The following is a 19,537-nucleotide window of genomic DNA, read 5'->3' as shown; positions in this document are numbered from 1 at the left end:
TTTAAATTTGCCGCTAAACTTCCGGTTCGAAACGCCTCTGAGGATGACGTATGCGCGTGACGTAGCCCGGGGAACACGGGTATGCCTTCCACATTGAAGCCAATACGAAAAAGCTCTGTTTTCATTTCATAATTCCACAGTATTCTGGACATCTGTGTTCGTGAATCTGTTGCAATTATGTTCATTGCATTATGGAGAAAGAAGCTGAGCAAGCAAAGAAGAAAGTTGTCGGTGCGAAACGGACGTATTTTTCGAAGGAAGTCAGCAACAACAGTACACAGCCGGCGCGTCTTTGTTAACATTCCCGAAAGATGCAGTCAAGATGGAAGAACTCGGATAACAGAGACTCTAACCAGGAGGACTTTTGACTTCGATACACAGACGCCTGTAGAGAACTGGGACAACACAGACTCTTACCAGGATTACTTTGATTTGGATGACAAAGACGCAGACGTGCTACCGTGAGTATGCAGCTTTGGCTTCTAAACATTTGATCGCTTGACCGTACGTGCGCAACTTTTTTTTTGCGTATGTACGTAACTTTTTTAAAATATATAAGCTTTATGAACCTTGGGTTAGGTGAACGGTCTTTTGGGCTGAGTGATTGTGTGTGTTGATCAGGTGTTTGAATTGTATTGGCGTGTTCTATGGAGTTAGGAGCTAGCATAGGAGCTAGGAGTTAGCATAACAAAGACGTAGGTGTTTTTATGCAGGATTAATTTGTGTCATATTAAATATAAGCCTGGTTGTGTTGTGGCTAATATAGTAAATATATGTCTTGTGTTTATTTACTGTTTTAGTCATTCCCAGCTGAATACCAGGTACCGTGAGTATGCAGCCTTGGCTGCTAAACATTTGATAGCTTGACCGTATGTGCGCGTCACGTACGTAACTTTTTAAAAATATATAAGCTTTATGAACCTTGGGTTAGGTGAACGGTCTTTTGGGCTGAGTGATTGTGTGTGTTGATCAGGTGTTTGAATTGTATTGGCGTGTTCTATGGAGCTAGGAGCTAGCAGAGGAGCTAGGAGCTAGCATAACAAACACGTAGGTGTTTTTATGCAGGATTAATTTGTGGCATATTAAATATAAGCCTGGTTGTGTTGTGGCTAATAGAGTATATATATGTCTTGTGTTTATTTACTGTTGTAGTCATTCCCAGCTGAATATCAGGTACCGTGAGTATGCAGCCTTGGCTGCTAAACATTTGATAGCTTGACCGTATGTGCGCGTCACATACGTAACTTTTTTAAAAATATATAAGCTTTATGAACCTTGGGTTAGGTGAACGGTCTTTTGGGCTGAGTGATTGTGTGTGTTGATCGGGTGTTTGAATTGTATTGGCGCGTTCTATGGAGCTAGGAGCTAGCAGAGGAGCTAGCATAACAAACACGTAGGTGTTTTTATGCAGGATTAATTTGTGGCATATTAAATATAAGCCAGGTTGTGTTGTGGCTAATAGAGTATATATATGTCTTGTGTTTATTTACTGTTGTAGTCATTCCCAGCTGAATATCAGGTCACCCCGGCTCTCACAGCATCTTCCCTATCTGAATAGCTTCAACTCCCCACTAGTCCTTCACTTGCACTTTACTCATCCACAAATCTTTCATCCTCGCTCAAATTAATGGGGAAATTGTCGCTTTCTCGGTCCGAATCTCTCTCACTTCATGCGGCCATCATTGTAAACAATAGGGAACTTTGCGTATATGTTCAATTGACTACGTCACGCTACTTCCGGTAGGGGCAAGCCTTTTTTTATCAGATACCAAAAGTTGCGATCTTTATCGTCGTTGTTCTATACTAAATCCTTTCAGCAAAAATATGGCAATATCGCGAAATGATCAAGTATGACACACAGAATAGATCTGCTATCCCCGTTTAAATAAAAAAAATTCATTTCAGTAGGCCTTTAATAGTGAGGGTCCCACTAAAGGGGAACTGCCCTTTTTGGGGGAATTTTGACTATCATTTACAATCCAGATGTAAGACAAGAACACATGTTTTTCTTTTTTGTATGCATTCTAAGTCATAAAATACAACAAGTACGAGGTGGCTAACAATGCAGCTAATGAGAATACATCACCCTCTAAAAAAACATCCAAAAAACGCCAACAATTCTCCATTTACATCTCGTGACGTGAATATTAACCAAGTATTAGCGATATTGTTATTATAAGTGCGTACGCAGACAAACTATTTTTAGTGGGGCCGTGATCACAGAAAGCTAACTAGCTTGTGCAGCTACAGTATTGACATACTGAGCTGAAGCATCACTTCTGAGCTGGTGAAAGTTAATTCCAGATTATAAATCATGCCTCGAGAAGGGTGCGGCCTTAAACCGAGAAGTTGGTCAACTTTGACATTTAACTTAGAAAAGGCGCTGTTTTTTTTTTAAAGTCATCTTGAGGTGTATCATTAATTCTACATTTAAACTGGAAAATATAAAGATCCCATTAGTCGGCATCTCAGTGAGAGCAGACATTGTACAGTACGTGGTTGTTTTATTGTTTGTAGTTTGTATTTGTTGTTTAGCACTTACTCAGCAATACTGCCACATGACGCTTAGTGTTTCACTGAAGCTGGATCTGTTTATCCCTCAGCTTCTAAAACTTGTAGATCATCCTCCTTATATTCAGCTCAAAAATATAGGTTTCTGCATCATCACATCTATGCTTATATATTTGCTTAAAATGAGCTAAATACGTCAATATTACATGTTATTATGAATGTGCTTGATACAGGGCCTCGTTAACCTAAGGGCCCACCCCCCATAACCTCAACAGTACCCCCCAACCTTCCCGAAAACACATCTGGATTTTACTCAACAGAACGGCAACAATGCAAAAACATCATCCATTTTTAAAATACATTCTTTCATGAATATGTCTCCTTTCCGACGGGTCTGTGCAAGTGCAATAGAAGCCAGTCAACTTCAAGTAAAGTGCTGGCGTCACGGAAGACTGCCTGTGTTTTTAGCTCAATAGATAGATAGATAGTACTTTATTGATTCCTTCAGGAAAATTAAAATAGTAGTACACTGGCCTTTCACACAGGCGCAGCGGGTTCGAGCCCCGCTCAGAACAGTAAAGAAAAAATAAGCAGCCGAAAGAGAGAGAGAGAGAGAGAGAGAGAGAGAGAGAGAGAGAGAGAGAGAGAGAGAGAGAGAGAGAGAGAGTACACAATTGCTAGACGAAGCTGAGCTGTTTATGATTGATGACTATGAACACCAATAATTGCATTCTGCTGTCAAAACCAGGGGCCCCTTATTGGGTGGGGGCCCTGGGATTCAGCCCAGGTAAGCCTGTGCATTAAAGCGGCCTTGGCCTGATACTACATTAGATGTATACTTGCAGTATGTACATAAAATGATGATGGAGGCTTTTTACAGCACTTTATAGGCGGAATGTAGCGACCCCCAATGTCTCCATTGGTAGCTGACTTTTGCTAGTGTTTATTTACGATTTAAAATGCATAAAAAAGACAAATAAATGTGTTTTGTTCTTACATAAGGATTGTGACTGATATACACAATTCCAAAAAAAAAGTGCAGATCCCCTTTCACCAAGTCAAACATCTTGTGTTCATGTAAAATGGGTGGAGTTAGCCAAAGCAGCTTACTTCTCTCAGTAAGAACAATATATTAGTTATAAAGATTTTAAGATTATTAAACTGGCTAAAGGAAACATGATTTCAGCTACAACTTCAAAGATGGAAGGCTACCAGTAAAATCTCATACTAGGTGAATGCAAACAATTTTTTGTCACTGACGAACAAATGTATACTGTAATTGGACTGCAATATATTATTTAAAATGTTTTACTTGGAGGATCTTCGCCTTGAATGCCACAAAATTCCGTAAGGAATAAAAATACATTGATTTTTTAAAATGTTTTAAGTACCAGTACTGCACCATTTAAGCATTGGCACCAATCAAAAATTATAAATATTAACAATACAATACACAAACATATCTTTCTAATTTAAGCATTGGCACCAATCAAAAATTATAAATATTAACAATACAATACACAAACATAGTTTGTGTGTGCGCGCACCTGACTGGGCTGGAGATCTGGGAAATGAGGCGCCCGGAGAAGGCCTGGTGATTATTTGCACCAGTTTGTTGACCTGCTCTGTGGTTTTATGGAGTGCAGTGGAGGTGTCTTTTACCTAGCAAGAACAAATAATCACCATCATCATCATCATCATCATCCTCCTCCCCCTCCTTATCATCATCAGCATCACCCTACAGTGACAACTTATTTGTCCAATCACAATGGGCAACCAACAGAAATATTAAAAAAGTCTCAGAGTAGAGTATATTTTCACAGTTAAAAATATGTCTGAGAGGTGCCACAATAATGCAGTGGAAGTGTGTACAATATTACATTGTGTGTTGTGGAGGATTAAAAAAAAAACAATACATTCAAGTTTTTTCTCCTCTTGTTACCCAGGAGCTTCTCCATAAGCAGCTTCCTCTGGGGCTTGGGTTTTGCGCCAGAAGCCTTATGAGGTGCAGGAGGTTTGGACAACATTGTATTCAACAACATTTAAAATATGTCCACATACAGAACATTTCCTCAACCCCCAAATCCTCCCCCCAAAAATATGCGGGCTAAAAATTGCCCCAAAGTCACACTTTGGACACCCCTCATGTGGAATGGTTTTACTCGCATGTAATTGGTCAGTGCATTTCGTGATCTGATCAACTACTTTGGTAAAGTTTATAAAAGCTGCACTTTGTCGAAACTTACAGTACCTGAACAAATATTTGACATAAGCCCAGGTCCACGTAGGACTGCATCTGGGTCCGAACTCAGACTGCCAGTTCGTGAGCCCTGTCATCGATAGGGATGGGCACCGCTCACATTTGAACCAATACCGTACCAATTTTCGGTACTTTTGTGTGCGTTAATAAATGTTAATTGTTTGATAATCAAATGTTTTTTGTATTTTTTTATGTAACATTTAAAAATGAGCTGATTATAATAACTGTGCTGCTCAGTTCATTTGCATTGCAGTTGCACTTCCAAGACATTAGATGGCAGTACTGTACAGGCTATCTATGGTATGTTGTCTAACTCGGAAGTAGCTTTTTCCATGAAGCGGAATGTGTTATGTTGTGCCCTACTAAGTGTTTATACTGTAAATATTGTGCTTACTACACACCAGCTGTTACATTGTAACATTCATTTTAGTTGTAGTTCTCATTACCAAATTTGGAGATGTTGAAATCGCTAATGCTAATAGTAGCCTGTCAATGGCAAATCCCATGTAAATTAGCATCAAGCTAGAGCATTTTGGAAGAGTAGAGCCTTACTTTATGTCTGAGCATTTTTTACAAAGCATACTTGCTTTGTTGGTGTTTAAAATTGCAACATTTCTTTGAGGGAGTTTGGCTGAGTCCGCCTTGAGTGCAGCTTGAGTGATTGTTTACGTGAGCCGGTGTTTAGTCTGCAACCGGACGTGAGGTCACGTGCAACAAAGGTACTGAAATGTGCCACCGTTCAATTTTACGTAAATCGATACAGACGCCTATAAAAGTACCGTATTCGGTACCCTTCCCTATTCTTAGGGCTTCTAAGAATATCAATAAACTAATAGGACCGTAATAGAACAGGAGGAACTTTAATTCCAGGAAGAAAAAAATATACTTTTGTTACTTTGATGAAATAAAAGCAAAACTTTTAATTATCTCCGCCATTTGTACTTGTTTTTCGTAATAGTTTTTTAAAAGCATGGGGGGAAAAAAATATGCAAAAACATACCGTAACTTCTTAATCTATAAGCAGCGACTATTTTCCAACGCTTTGAACCATGCGCTTTATACAACCTTGCGGCTAATTTATGGATTTTTCCGGTGTGATGGAGCACGTTTGTCTCCAAAGATTGGCAGCACATTCACACACTCACACTTGACTTTCATTTCACTCGCACCTATTCCCTGCTGTCAAAGTCATCATATTAGGAACACCAGTAACACCTTTTTTCCCCACTGTTAAATACAACTTAACGTACCTGTCATCCAGGTTGGTTAAATATGTTTTTTTTCACCCGCACGTCCACGAAATGTACACGACGCACCCCCAATGTCAAAGAACGACCCGGCCATCGAAAACGGGAAAAACCCGCCGCAGGGAATGGAAATCTACAATCAAAACAGGCTCTGAGAGTCGTCTTCTTTGGCATGTGCAGAGGAGGGGGAGAAGGACAAACGAACAGCGATTTATGGTAGATACTGGAAGACGACCGATATGTTCATTTTTCCAGGGCTGATACCGAATATTAGTAGTCAGTCAAGAAGGGCAATAACTGATATTTGGAGCCAATATTCATTTAACATCAGGGGATTTTACAGACACCTTTATTACATGTGTCTCAGAGGAGCATCAACATTTGCAATTCAAAATATGGCAAATCTCCTGGGAGAATTGGTCAAAATATTGGATTTCTCTATATCACAATAACTTGCCATCTTCTTAATTTTATACCATTTTATAGCAGTTTATGAATGTAATACATTGTAAGGTTCCCTGGTGAGGAACCCTAAAATATTGCGAACATTTAAGTAAAAACAATTCTGGGCATTTTTCAAGCTGGCTCACATAATTTATCCCTGGGTGGTACAGAAAGTATGAGAATGTGTGAGCTGCTGCCTTCTCTTCTTTACTTTTACTGTGTAATAATCTCCTATTTGTTAAAATATCTACAGAAAGTTTGGATTTCTGGGAGAGATCTCTTTTCTGTCGCAACTCCATCTCTGCAGTAGCGAAAAACAAACAAGACACCAGGAAAGAAGGACAAAAACTGGATTTCCCAGCAAAAATGTAAAGTTTTTGACAGGGAGGCGCGGTAAAAGCAGTTGAGCAGGCCAGACAATACTTCTTAAAATAACTCAAATAAGTGCCCTGTCAGATAACAAAACATATTAGGAGAGAATTATTGACAATGAGAATAATTTGTATTCTTAAATTAATTTAAAGATGTTGGGATCCATGCAGTTTATCTACTTCACTAATTAATTTTTTTTTTTAAATACTGGTATCATGTGTACATGCAGTTCTGTTGTAGCTGCAAGAAAATCAAAAAAGGCTAATATACGTCAGAATGCCTAGTATCGGCACGATAATCGGCCTGGACGATAACCGGTCGATCTCCAGTAAATTGTTGTAATAATAATAATAATAAAAACAACGGATTAGATTTATATAGCACTTTTCTGACAACTAGACCAGGGGTGTCAAACTCATTTTAGATCGGGGGCCACATGGAGAAAAATCTACCCCCAAGTGGGCCGCACTGGTAAAATCACGGCACGATAACTTAAAAGTAAAGACAACTTCAGATTGTTTTCTTTGTTTAAAAATAGAACAATAACATTCTGAAAATGTACAAATCATAATGTTGTTGGTTTTTTTTTACACTTGCATGTTGCGGTTAATAGTATTCTACCTTTATTTGTCGTTATTTATACTTTCTGAATAAATTATGTAATAATGTTCATCATTGGTGTTAATTTTCAATCTATCAAAGATTAAAAAAAATAGTATAAAAATCAAATTACAGGATGTTATTTATGTAGTTTGCTCATTTTCCTCGACTGATGTAACTAACATGTGGTTTTTTGGTTTTCTTTTACATATGTAGCATAATCTACAAAGATACAAATAATTGCTATTGCGACATCTAGTGGACAAATTTAGAACAGCAGTTTCTTTCATTAAAAAGTTTCGGCTCATTTTTATACTTAGCAAACTCATCCCGTGGGCCGGATAAAACCTGTTCGCGGGCCTTACGTTTGACAACCCTCGACTAGACACTTAAAGCTCTCAAAGTGAAGTGAGAACCCATCATTCATTCACTCCACATTCACACTTGGGGGTGGTAAGCTACATTTGTAGCCACAGCTGCCCCGGGGTAGACTGATGTTCACACTTGCGGCTAATCGACGTGTGCGCCCAATATACAGCTTTTGCAAAATAGAATTTGTCCAAAAATTCAATGAGCGTGGCTTAAAAACAGGTACGCTTTACGGCCCGCAATTTACGCTAAATCGATTTTTTGTGAAAGTAATCTGGGTTGTCGTTTTCAGTTCATATCCAGAAGAAAGGGCTTAAAATGGTCAAACTCTCCATCTTCCTTACCACTGAATCTTTGACAGGAGTGACAGGTTTCTGCGGTGGGATCACTGATGTGTCCAGAAAAAGAGAAACAAGATATTATTTTCACAAAAAATACCTAACAAACTGGGTGTGGTGCGTGCACAAAGAAGGAACTTACAGCAGCCAACAGCTATGACGTCGTCGTCGTCGTCGTCATCATCATCGTCGATCTCGATGACCTCGGAGGACAACAAGCGCCCGCTGCCCTCGTCATCGTCCGAGCTGCTCTCTCTGTACACGAGGCCTTTCTGCTGATAGGTGGCCCTCACAAGCATCTCACACTCCATGAGGGACCTGACGGAGAGGACGATCCAACGAGTCCAAATGCCAAATGCGTGTCTGTGTTTGTGTCACTCACTCCTTAGCAGCTTTGAGGAGTTTCTCTGTCTTTTGCTCCTCTTCCTCTTTCTTTTTCACCTGCTTCTCCAGCTCAGTCAGCTGAGCCGTTTTCTTCTGCACCATCTCGTTCTGCTCCACCGCCTCATCGATCCACTTCTTCAGCTCGTCCAGAGAAATGTTTAGTTCTTCCTCCAGACTGGCATCCCAGCCGTCTACCTCCATTCTGCGCAGAGACAGAAAAGGACATTTTGTCCAAACAGACCGTAGTCAGACCAATGTGGTCTGTAAATGATGCAAGGCACTCGTCCACACCAAGACCGCTAATACCACACCACCTAAGCCGCGCTTACCCTTTAGACTTAGACTTCCTTTTATTGTCATTCAAATTTGAACTTTACAGTACAGATAAGGACGAAATGTCGTTGCATTAGCTTGTTGTAGTGCAGGATAATAGAGCAATAAGGTGCAGATATAAATAAATACATTACTGTACGGATAAATATATTGTACTTTTGCATATGCATCCACGTTTATGGATGTATGTTATATTGTCTTTATATTCCAGCGAGTTAATCCGTTTTTGGGGGGAATTGAGGGGGTTATTATGATGCGTTCAAGAGTCTTATGGCCTTAGGGAAGAAGCTGTTACAGAACCTGGAGGTTCTGCTACGGAGGCTGCGGAACCTCTTTAGAGTCCAGCAGTCAAAACAGTCCTTGGTGGGGGTGGGAGGAGTCTCTGCAAATTTTCTGAGCCTTGGTCAGGCAGTGGCTTTTTGCAATTTCCTGGATAGGAGGAAGAGGATGATCTTTTCCGCCGTCCTCATCACTCTCTAGAGCAGTGTTGTTCAACCTTTTTTGAGCCAAGGCACATTTTTTTCATTGAAAAAATGCGGAGGCACACCACCAGCAGGAATCATTAAAAAATGAAACTCAGCAGCCGATATTGATAATAAAAAGTCGTTGTCGCAATTGTTGGATATGACTTTAAACCATAACCAAGCATGCATCACTATAGCTCTTGTCTCAAAGTAGGTGTACTGTCACCACCTGGCACATCACGCCGTGACTTATTTTGAGTTTTTTTTTGCTGTTCTCCTGTGTGTAGTGTTTTAGGTCTTGTCTTGCGCTCCTATTTTGGTGGCTTTTTGTCTTTTTTTGGTCTTTTCCTGTAGCAGTTTCAAGTCTTTCTTGACCGCTATTCCCCACACCTCCTTTGTTTTAAGCAATCAAGAATATTTCAGTTGTTTTTATCCTTCTTTGTGGGGACATTGTTGATTGTCATGTCATGTTCGGATGTATTTTGTGGACGCCATCTTTGCTCCACAGTAAGTCTTTGCTGTCGTCCAGCATTCCGTTTTTGTTTAGTTTGTAGCCAGTTCAGTTTTAGTTTCGTTCTGCATAGCCTTCCCTAAGATTCAATGCCTTTTCTTAGGGACACTCATCTTTTGTTTATTTTTGGTTTAAACATTAGACACATTTTTACTTGCACGCTGCCTCCCGCTGTTTCCGACATCTACGAAGCAATTAGCTACCGGCTGCCACCTACTGATATGGAAGAGTATAACGTGGTAAGTCTGCCGATCTCCAGACAGTACAGACACTCAACAACGGCACATTATTTGCGGATTATAATTACTGGTTTGCAAAAAATTTTTTTTAACCCAAATAGGTGAAATTAGATCATCTCCCATGGCACAGTGGTTGAAAAACACTGCTCTAGAGCACAGCTGTAACTTCCTGGCACTAAACCTGCGGAAAATTGCACTTTTCGGGTATCTCTATGTTTACATTTTTACAGTTTGCACTTTTTTGGTACATTTTATTAAGCATTCATTCCTTATTTTTAGAGATGTCCGATAACATCGGCCTGTCGGTATTATCGGCTGATAAATGCTTTGAAATGTAATATCGGAAATTATCGGTATCGGTTTCAAAAAGTAAAATTAACGACTTTTTAAAACGCCACAGTACAGAACAGTTGCGTCTCCCAGTCAGCAGCCCCTCCCCTCTCCCACACACAACACAGGAGTTGACGACTGCAGCATGAGAGGTTTACTGGCGACGCTTGATGACCTCATCAAAGCGCAGCGAGCGAAGCATAACAACAAGAATGTGTTGTTGCCGGTGCTGTAGCCGTGGCTAACAAGCAAGCTCGCTCGGTGACTGACTAACGACACCATGTCTATGGTTTGGGATTATTTTAAAGTGTGTCCGACGGATAAAAAACTGGCAATTTGCAATGACTGCAAAAAGTAGGTTATGCGAGGAGGAACCAAGACGTCTTCCTTTAATACGAGCAATTTGATCTCCCACCTCTGCAAGAATCATAAGGACATACACGATGAATACGAGCGGAAGATGGATGGAAAGCAAACACCGAAAAAAAGTAGTACCACACAGTTATCGCTTAAAGACTCCGCCGAGAAAAAACAAAAATACAACAAAAAACACCCCAGGGCGAAAGCCCAAGTTGTGGCCTGTCTCAACGCAGCATTTCAGAAGCTCTGGCTGACTGGTAGGTCACTTCAAGCACTCATCACTAGCTTGCAGCACATTTGTGTTACTCATACAAATACGTTAGAGCAGGGCAGATTGAGCCCAGTTTATAATTCTACAGTATGCCAGGCAGTCTTGCACTAAAGGAGGACTATGTTATTGTTTACTTTATTACTCTAGTATACCCTGGACCGAAGCTGTGTGCCTTCATTGTTTTTGTAGCTGTTGTTTTGAGGCATGTTTAAAAAAAATAAATAAAGCACTTTTTGACTTCACTAATGAATATGGCAGTGCCATGTTGCCATTTTTTTCCATAACTTGAGTTGAAGTTGTTCTCTTCTTTTGGAAAACCTTGTTACGTTGTTTAATGCATCCAGCGGGGCATCACAACAAAATTAGGCATAATAATGTGTTCATTCCACAACTGTATATATCGGTATCGGTTGATATCGGAATCGGTAATCACGAGTTGGACAATATCGGAACTTAGGATATCGGCAAAAAAGCCATTATCGGACATCTCTACTTATTTTTCACCTTCATTTGTAGAGGGGATGGATGGATGTTAAGTGTTCAATGTGGTTTTAGAATGTTCTTACATTGATTGTATAAGAACTTAGTTTTTTAAATGTGCTTTTTTCTCCTCATTCACCCATGTTTACCCTTTTTCCTACATTTTCACAGGGCGCCGTCATTGTGGCGACCCATGAGTCTTCCTGTGCTGTATAACCCTGTAACTGTATACTGTTACTGTAGGTTTGTACCATGAATTGATTTATGTACCGTGAATTGATTTACGTGGACCCCGACTTAAACAAGTTGAAAAACTTACCATTTAGTGGTCAATTGTACGGAATGGAGGTTATGGGGGTTAAACTATAGAATTCTCTTTACAATGAGATAAAAGACTGTAAAAATATATTCCAATTGAAAAAAATATATAAAGACAGAACAATAAGATCATAAGTGTTTACATTTTGCTTTATATTAATTATTTTACTTATTTTTTTTACTGGTTTCGTATTTGTTTTGTATCATCCCGTGAGGTGTATATTACTTTTTTTTTTGTTCGGTTTGTACTTCATGAAGTTTTGCACTTGTTGTGTTTTTTGTTTGTGTTCATTATATTTGGATGTAATTGTTGGTTTATATGATATCCATTAAGTAAGACTACGTATTATGTTGAAGGGGGCAGGAAAATATATGATTTTTCTTCATCCTGCTCCTTCTCAGGCATTGGTGTGTAAATGTGTAATTGAATAATTGAGGTATAATTGTCTATCGATCAAAGATGCACATCAATGAAGGAGATAAATAAATAAAAAATGAAATGAATATGTACTGTACTGTGCAATCTTCTAATAAAAGTTTCAATCAATCAATGTTCTTGGATAAGTTGTACTGAAAACTAATGTTGTCGTATTTTTTGATTGCACTGACAAAGTTATATTCTATTCTTATTTTTGCAATAACAAGGATCTTCCAATAAATGCCAGGCACTTTCTACAGTTGAGTAAATGTTGATACCTCAGAATAGTGCATTGTTTGCCTTTTGATTGATTGATTGATTGAGACTTGTATTAGTAGATTGCACAGTACAGTACATATTCCGTACAATTGACCACTAAATGGTAACACCCGAATAAGTTTTTCAACTTGTTTAAGTCGGGGTCCTATGTTTTGTTCTCAATCATGTTTTAGGTTGATCAATGAGTTTTGTGCTAAACATATTTGGCCAATAAAGCTGGTTGTGATTTTGATTCATAGGATGTTGCTGGTGTTTGATGCATGGGCTGATACTCGTCATTCACACAATAAACAAAACAGTTTTCATTTCATTCAAAAGTGAGCATGCTAGCATGTTAGCCTAGCATCAACACAACAAGAGCATCCTGTGGTTGAACATCATCCAGCAGGTCAGAAAGAAGAACAACGCCTCCATCTCAATCAAATTACAAATGCGGCACCATAATGCCACTAAAATGTCGATTAAACAAACATAAACTCACCTATCGCTGGGCTCCATCCTCCGTGTTTCTACTGTTAGCTTTTAGCTACAGCTACCTAGTAGCACCCGCTGTCGCTACACGACCAGTTCACGCATGCGCAACGATTACATCATTTCCGGTCGACTTGTTTTACGGCCGTCAAACGGCACGCAGTCTGGCCTGTTATTTTATTCAATTGATAGTGAATTACAAAAAACGATTGTTTGTCTTTGTTTCTTTCATTTTAAAATGCGAAAAGGTACTAGAATTAAAATCGCCAGTTAACAGAAACGGAAAAACAGACCAATCTGATGTCCCCCCCAATCTATAGACACCGGAAGTTTTATTTTCAAAGTAAAATTAATAATTACGACGGAATCCATGTGCCTGTTGTGACTCTGGCTAAAATATTTTTGGAATCATTTTAGACATAGCACAACGAGAACTGACATCTACAGAAATCTCGACGCAGATATCATCAGAAAATGAAAAACAGACCAAAGCAGCTTTATAAAGACAGGACCTCAGAATGGCCTGTCAGAAAAATACTATTGTATTATATAGAGCGTGATCAAATTATTTTGCCTCCAATTCCGTGTGATATCTGCGTATAGATTTATCTAGATGTCAGTCCTCGTTGTGCCAAGGTAAAAATATTTTCTGTGTAGGGCTCAAAATACATTTTAGCCAGGCACACGGGTCCCCTATTGTCCCCACTTTTATTTTGAAATAAAAACTTCCGGTGGCAGAATATAAAAAAAAGAAATCAGTTTTGGTATTTAAATGGGGATTTAAATGTTTGTTTTACAAAACGAAAATCAAACCGATTTTAGATGTAGTTATTGCTCTTCGACACCAAAAAAGAAGAACGTTTTAATTTTCCATTTTCTTTTTAAATTAAATGAAAATAAACCACCTCATGATATTATTACACACATATTCATTAGATTTACTTGCTTTTAAAATCAAATTTAAAAGTGACAAGCAAAGATTTAACTATTTCTTTTAACACAAATATTTTTGTAATATCAATATATAAAAACATATTTGGCATGATCAGATATTAGTATTAATATATTACAGAATTCATGATATATAAAGATTGACTTTTTTTTTTCGTTCAAAATTGAAAGAACGAATACATTTAGTAGAAAAAAATTAGGTTTTTTTTTTACACACATTTTTTGCAGGCTTTTGCAAGCCTTAAGTTTGACACTTTTGTTCTATACTGTTTAAATAATCATGTGGTCATGACTGTAATGGATTGTCCGGGGGGTATTTCAGGTATGTAGTACAAATTTGTTCAAGATTATATTTCAGTTAAAAAAGTAATGCAATAAAATTATAATAGAACTAATGTAAAGTTTGAATGCAGTAGTTTGTTGATTTGATATTTAATCGCGTGTTCTTATTAGGTAAAAAAAAAATGCACAGGTAAAAAACATGCAGTTTAAGCAGAAATAAAAACATATGTGCAGTTTTTATTATATATGACATATAAAGTCAATTGAAATGCAAAGTAAAAATTGTTGACCGGCTATATATTTTATCCATCCATCCATCTTATCTGAAGTCGGGTCACGGGGGCGGCAGCCTAAGCAGAGAATCCAAGACTTCCCTCTCCCCAGCTGTTTCATCCAGCTCTTGCTGAGGCGTTCCCAGGCCAGTCTCTCCACCGTGTCCTGGGTCTTCCCCATGATCTCCCACTTTTTTGTTTTATACCAGAAACAAATTTCATCATTAAGTACAAACCCCGTTTCCATATGAGTTGGGAAATTGTGTTAGATGTAAATATAAACGGAATACAATGATTTGCAAATCATTTTCAACCCATATTCAATTGAATGCACTACAAAGACAAGATATTTGATGTTCAAACTCATAAACTTTTTTTTTTTTTGCAAATAATTAACTTAGAATTTCATGGCTGCAACACGTGCCAAAGTAGTTGGGAAAGGGCATGTTCACCACTGTGTTACATGGCCTTTCCTTTTAACAACACTCAGTAAACGCTTGGGAACTGAGGAGACACATTTTTTTAACCTTCTCAGGTGGAATTCTTTTCCATTCTTGCTTGATGTACAGCTTAAGTTGTTCAACAGTCCAAATAGCACTGGCATCCAATGTTATTAAAAAGTATTGATTTTGAATCGAGAATAGTTTTGAATCGAATCATTAACCCCAAGAATCAAATCGGATTGTGTGGTGCCCAAAAATTCACAGCCCTACTAGCTACTATAGGTAAGGTTGTATTTTTGCCTCATTCCAGTGAGAATCCTGCGTACGACTGTAGCATTAAGCAGTGGGAGTATCCAGGACTAGCTGCAGTGTGCTTAAATAACAACCAGGTAGCAACTGTGAGCAGATAATGCGGTTTCGTCTCTTTTGGACTAATCAGGTCTTACCAGGTGGCTTGTCCATTCTTCACTCACGCTTTAAGTGAGGGATGAGGTAAAAACTAACTCAGACCCTCCATCCATCCATTTTCTGCCGCTTGTCCCTCTCGGGCGGAAGGCTGGGTACACTCTGGACAAGTCGCCGCCTCATCACAGGCCGCTGGAGCTTAAATGCTACCATGAAAACAAGAGACATCAATGTCTTTCTTCAATAAAAAAAAAACAATATACCCCAATCTAAACTTAAATAATCACATTACTGTCTGAGCAATTGAGCAACTGAAATATTAAATTGTCTACATTGTGTGCTCTCTGCAATACTCGAAGCAAAATGACAACAGGAAGTGTGAATTTGCGTGACGTCACAGAAACCGGACGTGACACACCCAACATGTTTTTTTTTCTTTATCATTAAAAAACAAATTATTAAATTAATACGGAAGAAGATGAACATATTAAAACACGCAAATAAAAATAATATGGATCTTTAGTAGCTAGAACAATAGTATATCAAATATTTCCATTGCCAAGAAGGTATATTGTGATGGTATGTGTTTACCGTTTTTAATATTAAAAAATAACTTGGTTGCAAGTGCATATAAATAGTTTTCAAACACCATACTTTGATTGTAATGATAAGCGTTACAATCTTGTTAACAGTAATATGACAATTTCATAGGGTGACATCCATACTCACATTTAATGATGGCTTAAATTTCCATAAAATGCAGCTCCAAATTTTAGCCGTTTAAGGGTATTCCACTGCAATTAAGTTCTCTTAGACCTGATACAAACCAAACAAAAAACACCTAATATTTCGTCAATATATCAATTTAATAAAAAAACCAAACAATTTGTGTTTACCATTTCATAAACATTTACAGAATATTTATATATTTGTGTTTCTATGAGTGATCATTGTTCACATCAATGGAAAGAAAACACACCCTGCATAGAAAGCAACATCACAAAGAAAGATCCTTGAAAAAAGGGTTTACATACATTATAAGTGTGGTACATACACAACACAAATGATCATAAAGACGGTGAAAATTACAACTTGGGCTGGGCGATAAAACAATAATATGTATCACGATAAGACGCGTAATCTATATCAATAAAAATTAAGTTTAAAATTTTTCTTCTTCGTTGGGAAAAAAAGTACATTGCAAAGCAAGGTTGGTTGCATGAACAAAGGCACTCGCTCTCTGGTGACCAAGCAACGCAGGAAGGGATCACTGATCAGTGGGAGTGACACGCCAACAGCCAATCAGGTAACAGTATTAACTATCACGTTTGGTTGCGGCGCTTGATTCTTTGCATGGAGTAAGAAGAGAAAGTAAAAATTAAGAAAATTGTGGTTAAAACAAAAACAGTCACCTCGACAGTATGGCAGTTTTTGGGATTTTTTTCAAAACGGACCGTAGTTAGACCAATGTGGTCTGTAAATGCTGCAAGGCGCTCGTCCCCACCAAGACCGCTAATACCACACCACCTAGAGCACAGCTGTAACTTTCTGGCACTAAACCTGCAGAAAATAGCTCTTCTCTGGTTTCTCTGTTTACATTTTCACACTTTGTACTATTTTGTTACACTTTATTAAACATTTCTTACATATTCCTTATTTTTGCACCTTCATTTTAAGAGGTTATTGTTAAGTTTTCAATGTGATTTTACAGTTTTGTTTACATTGAGTGTTTTCCATACTTGTGTTGACATTTCCTTCCCTTTCTGTCTTGATAGCTGAGGGGATTATAATCAGAGGAAGGTTACATTTGAAGTAAAAATGTTTACATTTAATATATTTTTCTCCTAGACCTTATTTTCCATAAGTCATAAAAAATATCAACAATTATCGATATTGACCGATATAAACACCTATATCTTGATACACTTTTCAGCCGTATTGCCCAGCCCTAGTTTGAACTCCTCTTGACAATTCAAATGATATTTTTTAAGCGACAAACTGAGTATAGAACACAAAAAGGTTGAGTTGTGTTGGCAACGATTTCAGTCCAGTTCAAACAAACAAATATTCACAATAACACATTTTTCTTACTTGATCATTTTGTTTTTTCCCATTTGTATCCTAAATACCCTGATTAAACCATTACAATTTCCACACCGTAACAACACCGATCAACCAATCAGAAGTTCACAACATATTTCTGTTAAATCAAAAACGACAATCATGCTTTCCACAAACAACAATAATAATTAGGGACGACATTTATGACACAAATAAAGAATGGCTTTAAAAATGACAATTGCTGATTTGTAGATTATTGCCGTGTGCGTTTTTTTGTTGAGTTTTCTTTAAGAAAATGAATACTAAGCTCCCATACGTAGTACAGAGTAATGCTTGGTGATATGATGCACACGCATGCATTCATACATAGAACACATTAGTCATTGCAACACTGCGTGTGTGTGTGTTGAGGAAACACATGGATTAAAAAACAAAGTAAGAATTTGTAAAAAGTGTACTCGTGAAGGATACAGAAGCTGAGACAAGTGTCAGAATGCAAAAAGCACAGACAATGCGGTCGATTTAAAAAACAAACGCACATCTGACGTTTCCTGAGAGTTAAAGAAAATAATAGATTGATTAGTCTGGATGCAAAATGCCTGAGAGAAAAAAAATAACAGAATAAAAGGCCATAGTGTGTGTGAATTTACCCACTTCCTGTGTGTGTGGCCGAAAACATTGGCTGGAGCAAAGGTGAACAAATGAATAATTGTCATGAATTACAGTAAATCCCGGACTATAAGCCGCTACTTTTTCATTCGCTTTGAAGCCTGCAGCTTATAAAACGGTGTGGCTAATTTCTTCGCTGACAGCCATATTGCAAATAATTAAAAAAAAAAACCAACAACTATGTTTTATTGTTTAGGCTATGGCGCCATTTTTGAACGAGTTTGCTCACTGCAGGTGCTGCAGTGCCCCTCTGTTTATAGCTTTCAACCGGAAGTACAAGTGCCGTTACATCTTCTAGCCCACCATAGCGTTTCTACTCGTATGGATTCTTCATTTATCACTCCAAGCAACGTTTGTAAGTTTTACAATATAACTAAAACAATTCTTACTTACTAAACCGTCCCATGTGATGTCTGTAGGAGTGTTTCCATGCATATTTATGCGTGCTATCGTAATGTAATCAAACTAACGTTGTTAGCATTAGCTAATATGCTAACACATTTACCAGTGTCTGTGTTAGTATTATTCACTTAAAATGGCATTCTTTTTGTATGTTTCAGTTTCGTAAATTCACCAAGACGTCACCGTGGAGTTATTGAATCTGTTTAGCTGATTGGAGAGCTAGCTCACGCATCTAGTGGGTCCATGGTCGTTTTACTGCCGTGTTACACACACCGTTTGGAAACAATTAAGGTATGTAAATTAACATTTACAAAATATCTCTGTGTAGTACCTTATTTAGCAGTGTATATATCTGCGGCTTATAGTCCGGTGCGGCTAATATATGGACACATATTTTTCCGTTCTAAAATTTAGTGGGTGTGGCTTATATAACGGTGCGCTCTATTGTCCGGAAAATACAGTAAATTATTTATCTAATTGTAATTAAATAATGATGATTGTAATGAGCAGCCTCGTCTCTTTCTTGACCTGCAGTTAAGATACGGTAAAATGGCTCCGTGTTGCAGCAGTGCAATGGCAGCCATGCGAAGCAAAGCGAAAGAAAAGAAAGAGAGGTGGACGAGTAAAAGAGGACAAGAAGTGAGCCGAGGACTAAAAAGAGGGAAGACCTGTTGTCACTCGTTAAACGGAGGGTACATGGAAATCTCAAAGTCGTCGCTGCCGAAGTTGTTGGGCTGCTCCAGCATTGACAACACGTCCTGAAAACACATTCAGACATGTTAGTACACAATTGTTTTAAGACACTATTATTATCATTTAGTTCTTAATGAGGCTTTTCTTAAAAATATATATTTTACCTTACGAGCTGCATCACAAACAAACACTACAGCAGAGCTAAGATAGGAACGAGGTTTCTTCGCTAACAACAGTTTTTGGATCTTTTTTCATTAAATGTGTTTTCCATTAATTACAAACAATTTAACAATAAAGTAAACCGCATGAAAATCGGTTTGAAAATGAGCATTTTATGATTTATTTTCTTTACACATGCTT

At 38.0% G+C, this 19,537-nt stretch overlaps 2 protein-coding genes across 7 annotated transcripts in view; both read right to left on the bottom strand.

Annotated features, from left to right (window-relative positions):
- setdb1b (SET domain bifurcated histone lysine methyltransferase 1b) overlaps positions 1–15,493 on the bottom strand; it is a 45,502-nt gene extending 30,009 nt beyond the window's left edge. Inside the window, exons 1-5 of one of the 2 annotated variants that reach the window (XM_062029677.1) lie at positions 15,394–15,493; positions 8,524–8,727; positions 8,284–8,459; positions 8,148–8,191; positions 4,059–4,173 (exon numbers count right to left, since the gene is read on the bottom strand). In XM_062029677.1, coding sequence (XP_061885661.1) covers positions 4,059–4,173; positions 8,148–8,191; positions 8,284–8,459; positions 8,524–8,726 — 538 coding nt within the window. In that variant the 5' untranslated portion in view covers position 8,727; positions 15,394–15,493. Of the gene's footprint in view, positions 1–4,058; positions 4,174–8,147; positions 8,192–8,283; positions 8,460–8,523; positions 8,728–13,009; positions 13,155–15,393 lie in introns of those variants that run through there. The other variant, XM_062029676.1, reaches the window with a different exon arrangement.
- A 516-nt stretch (positions 15,494–16,009) lies between these two features.
- The window catches only part of arnt (aryl hydrocarbon receptor nuclear translocator), a 46,069-nt gene continuing 42,541 nt past the window's right edge, over positions 16,010–19,537 (bottom strand). Inside the window, exon 19 of one of the 5 annotated variants that reach the window (XM_062029678.1) lies at positions 16,010–19,242. In XM_062029678.1, coding sequence (XP_061885662.1) covers positions 19,159–19,242 — 84 coding nt within the window. In that variant the 3' untranslated portion in view covers positions 16,010–19,158. The remainder of the gene's footprint in view (positions 19,243–19,537) is intronic. The other 4 variants (XM_062029681.1, XM_062029679.1, XM_062029682.1 and 1 more) reach the window with 4 other exon arrangements.

This window comes from Entelurus aequoreus, linkage group LG20, assembly GCF_033978785.1.
Source record: "Entelurus aequoreus isolate RoL-2023_Sb linkage group LG20, RoL_Eaeq_v1.1, whole genome shotgun sequence".
Taxonomy (NCBI): domain Eukaryota; kingdom Metazoa; phylum Chordata; class Actinopteri; order Syngnathiformes; family Syngnathidae; genus Entelurus; species Entelurus aequoreus.
This window is presented reverse-complemented; position numbering and strand designations above follow the sequence as displayed.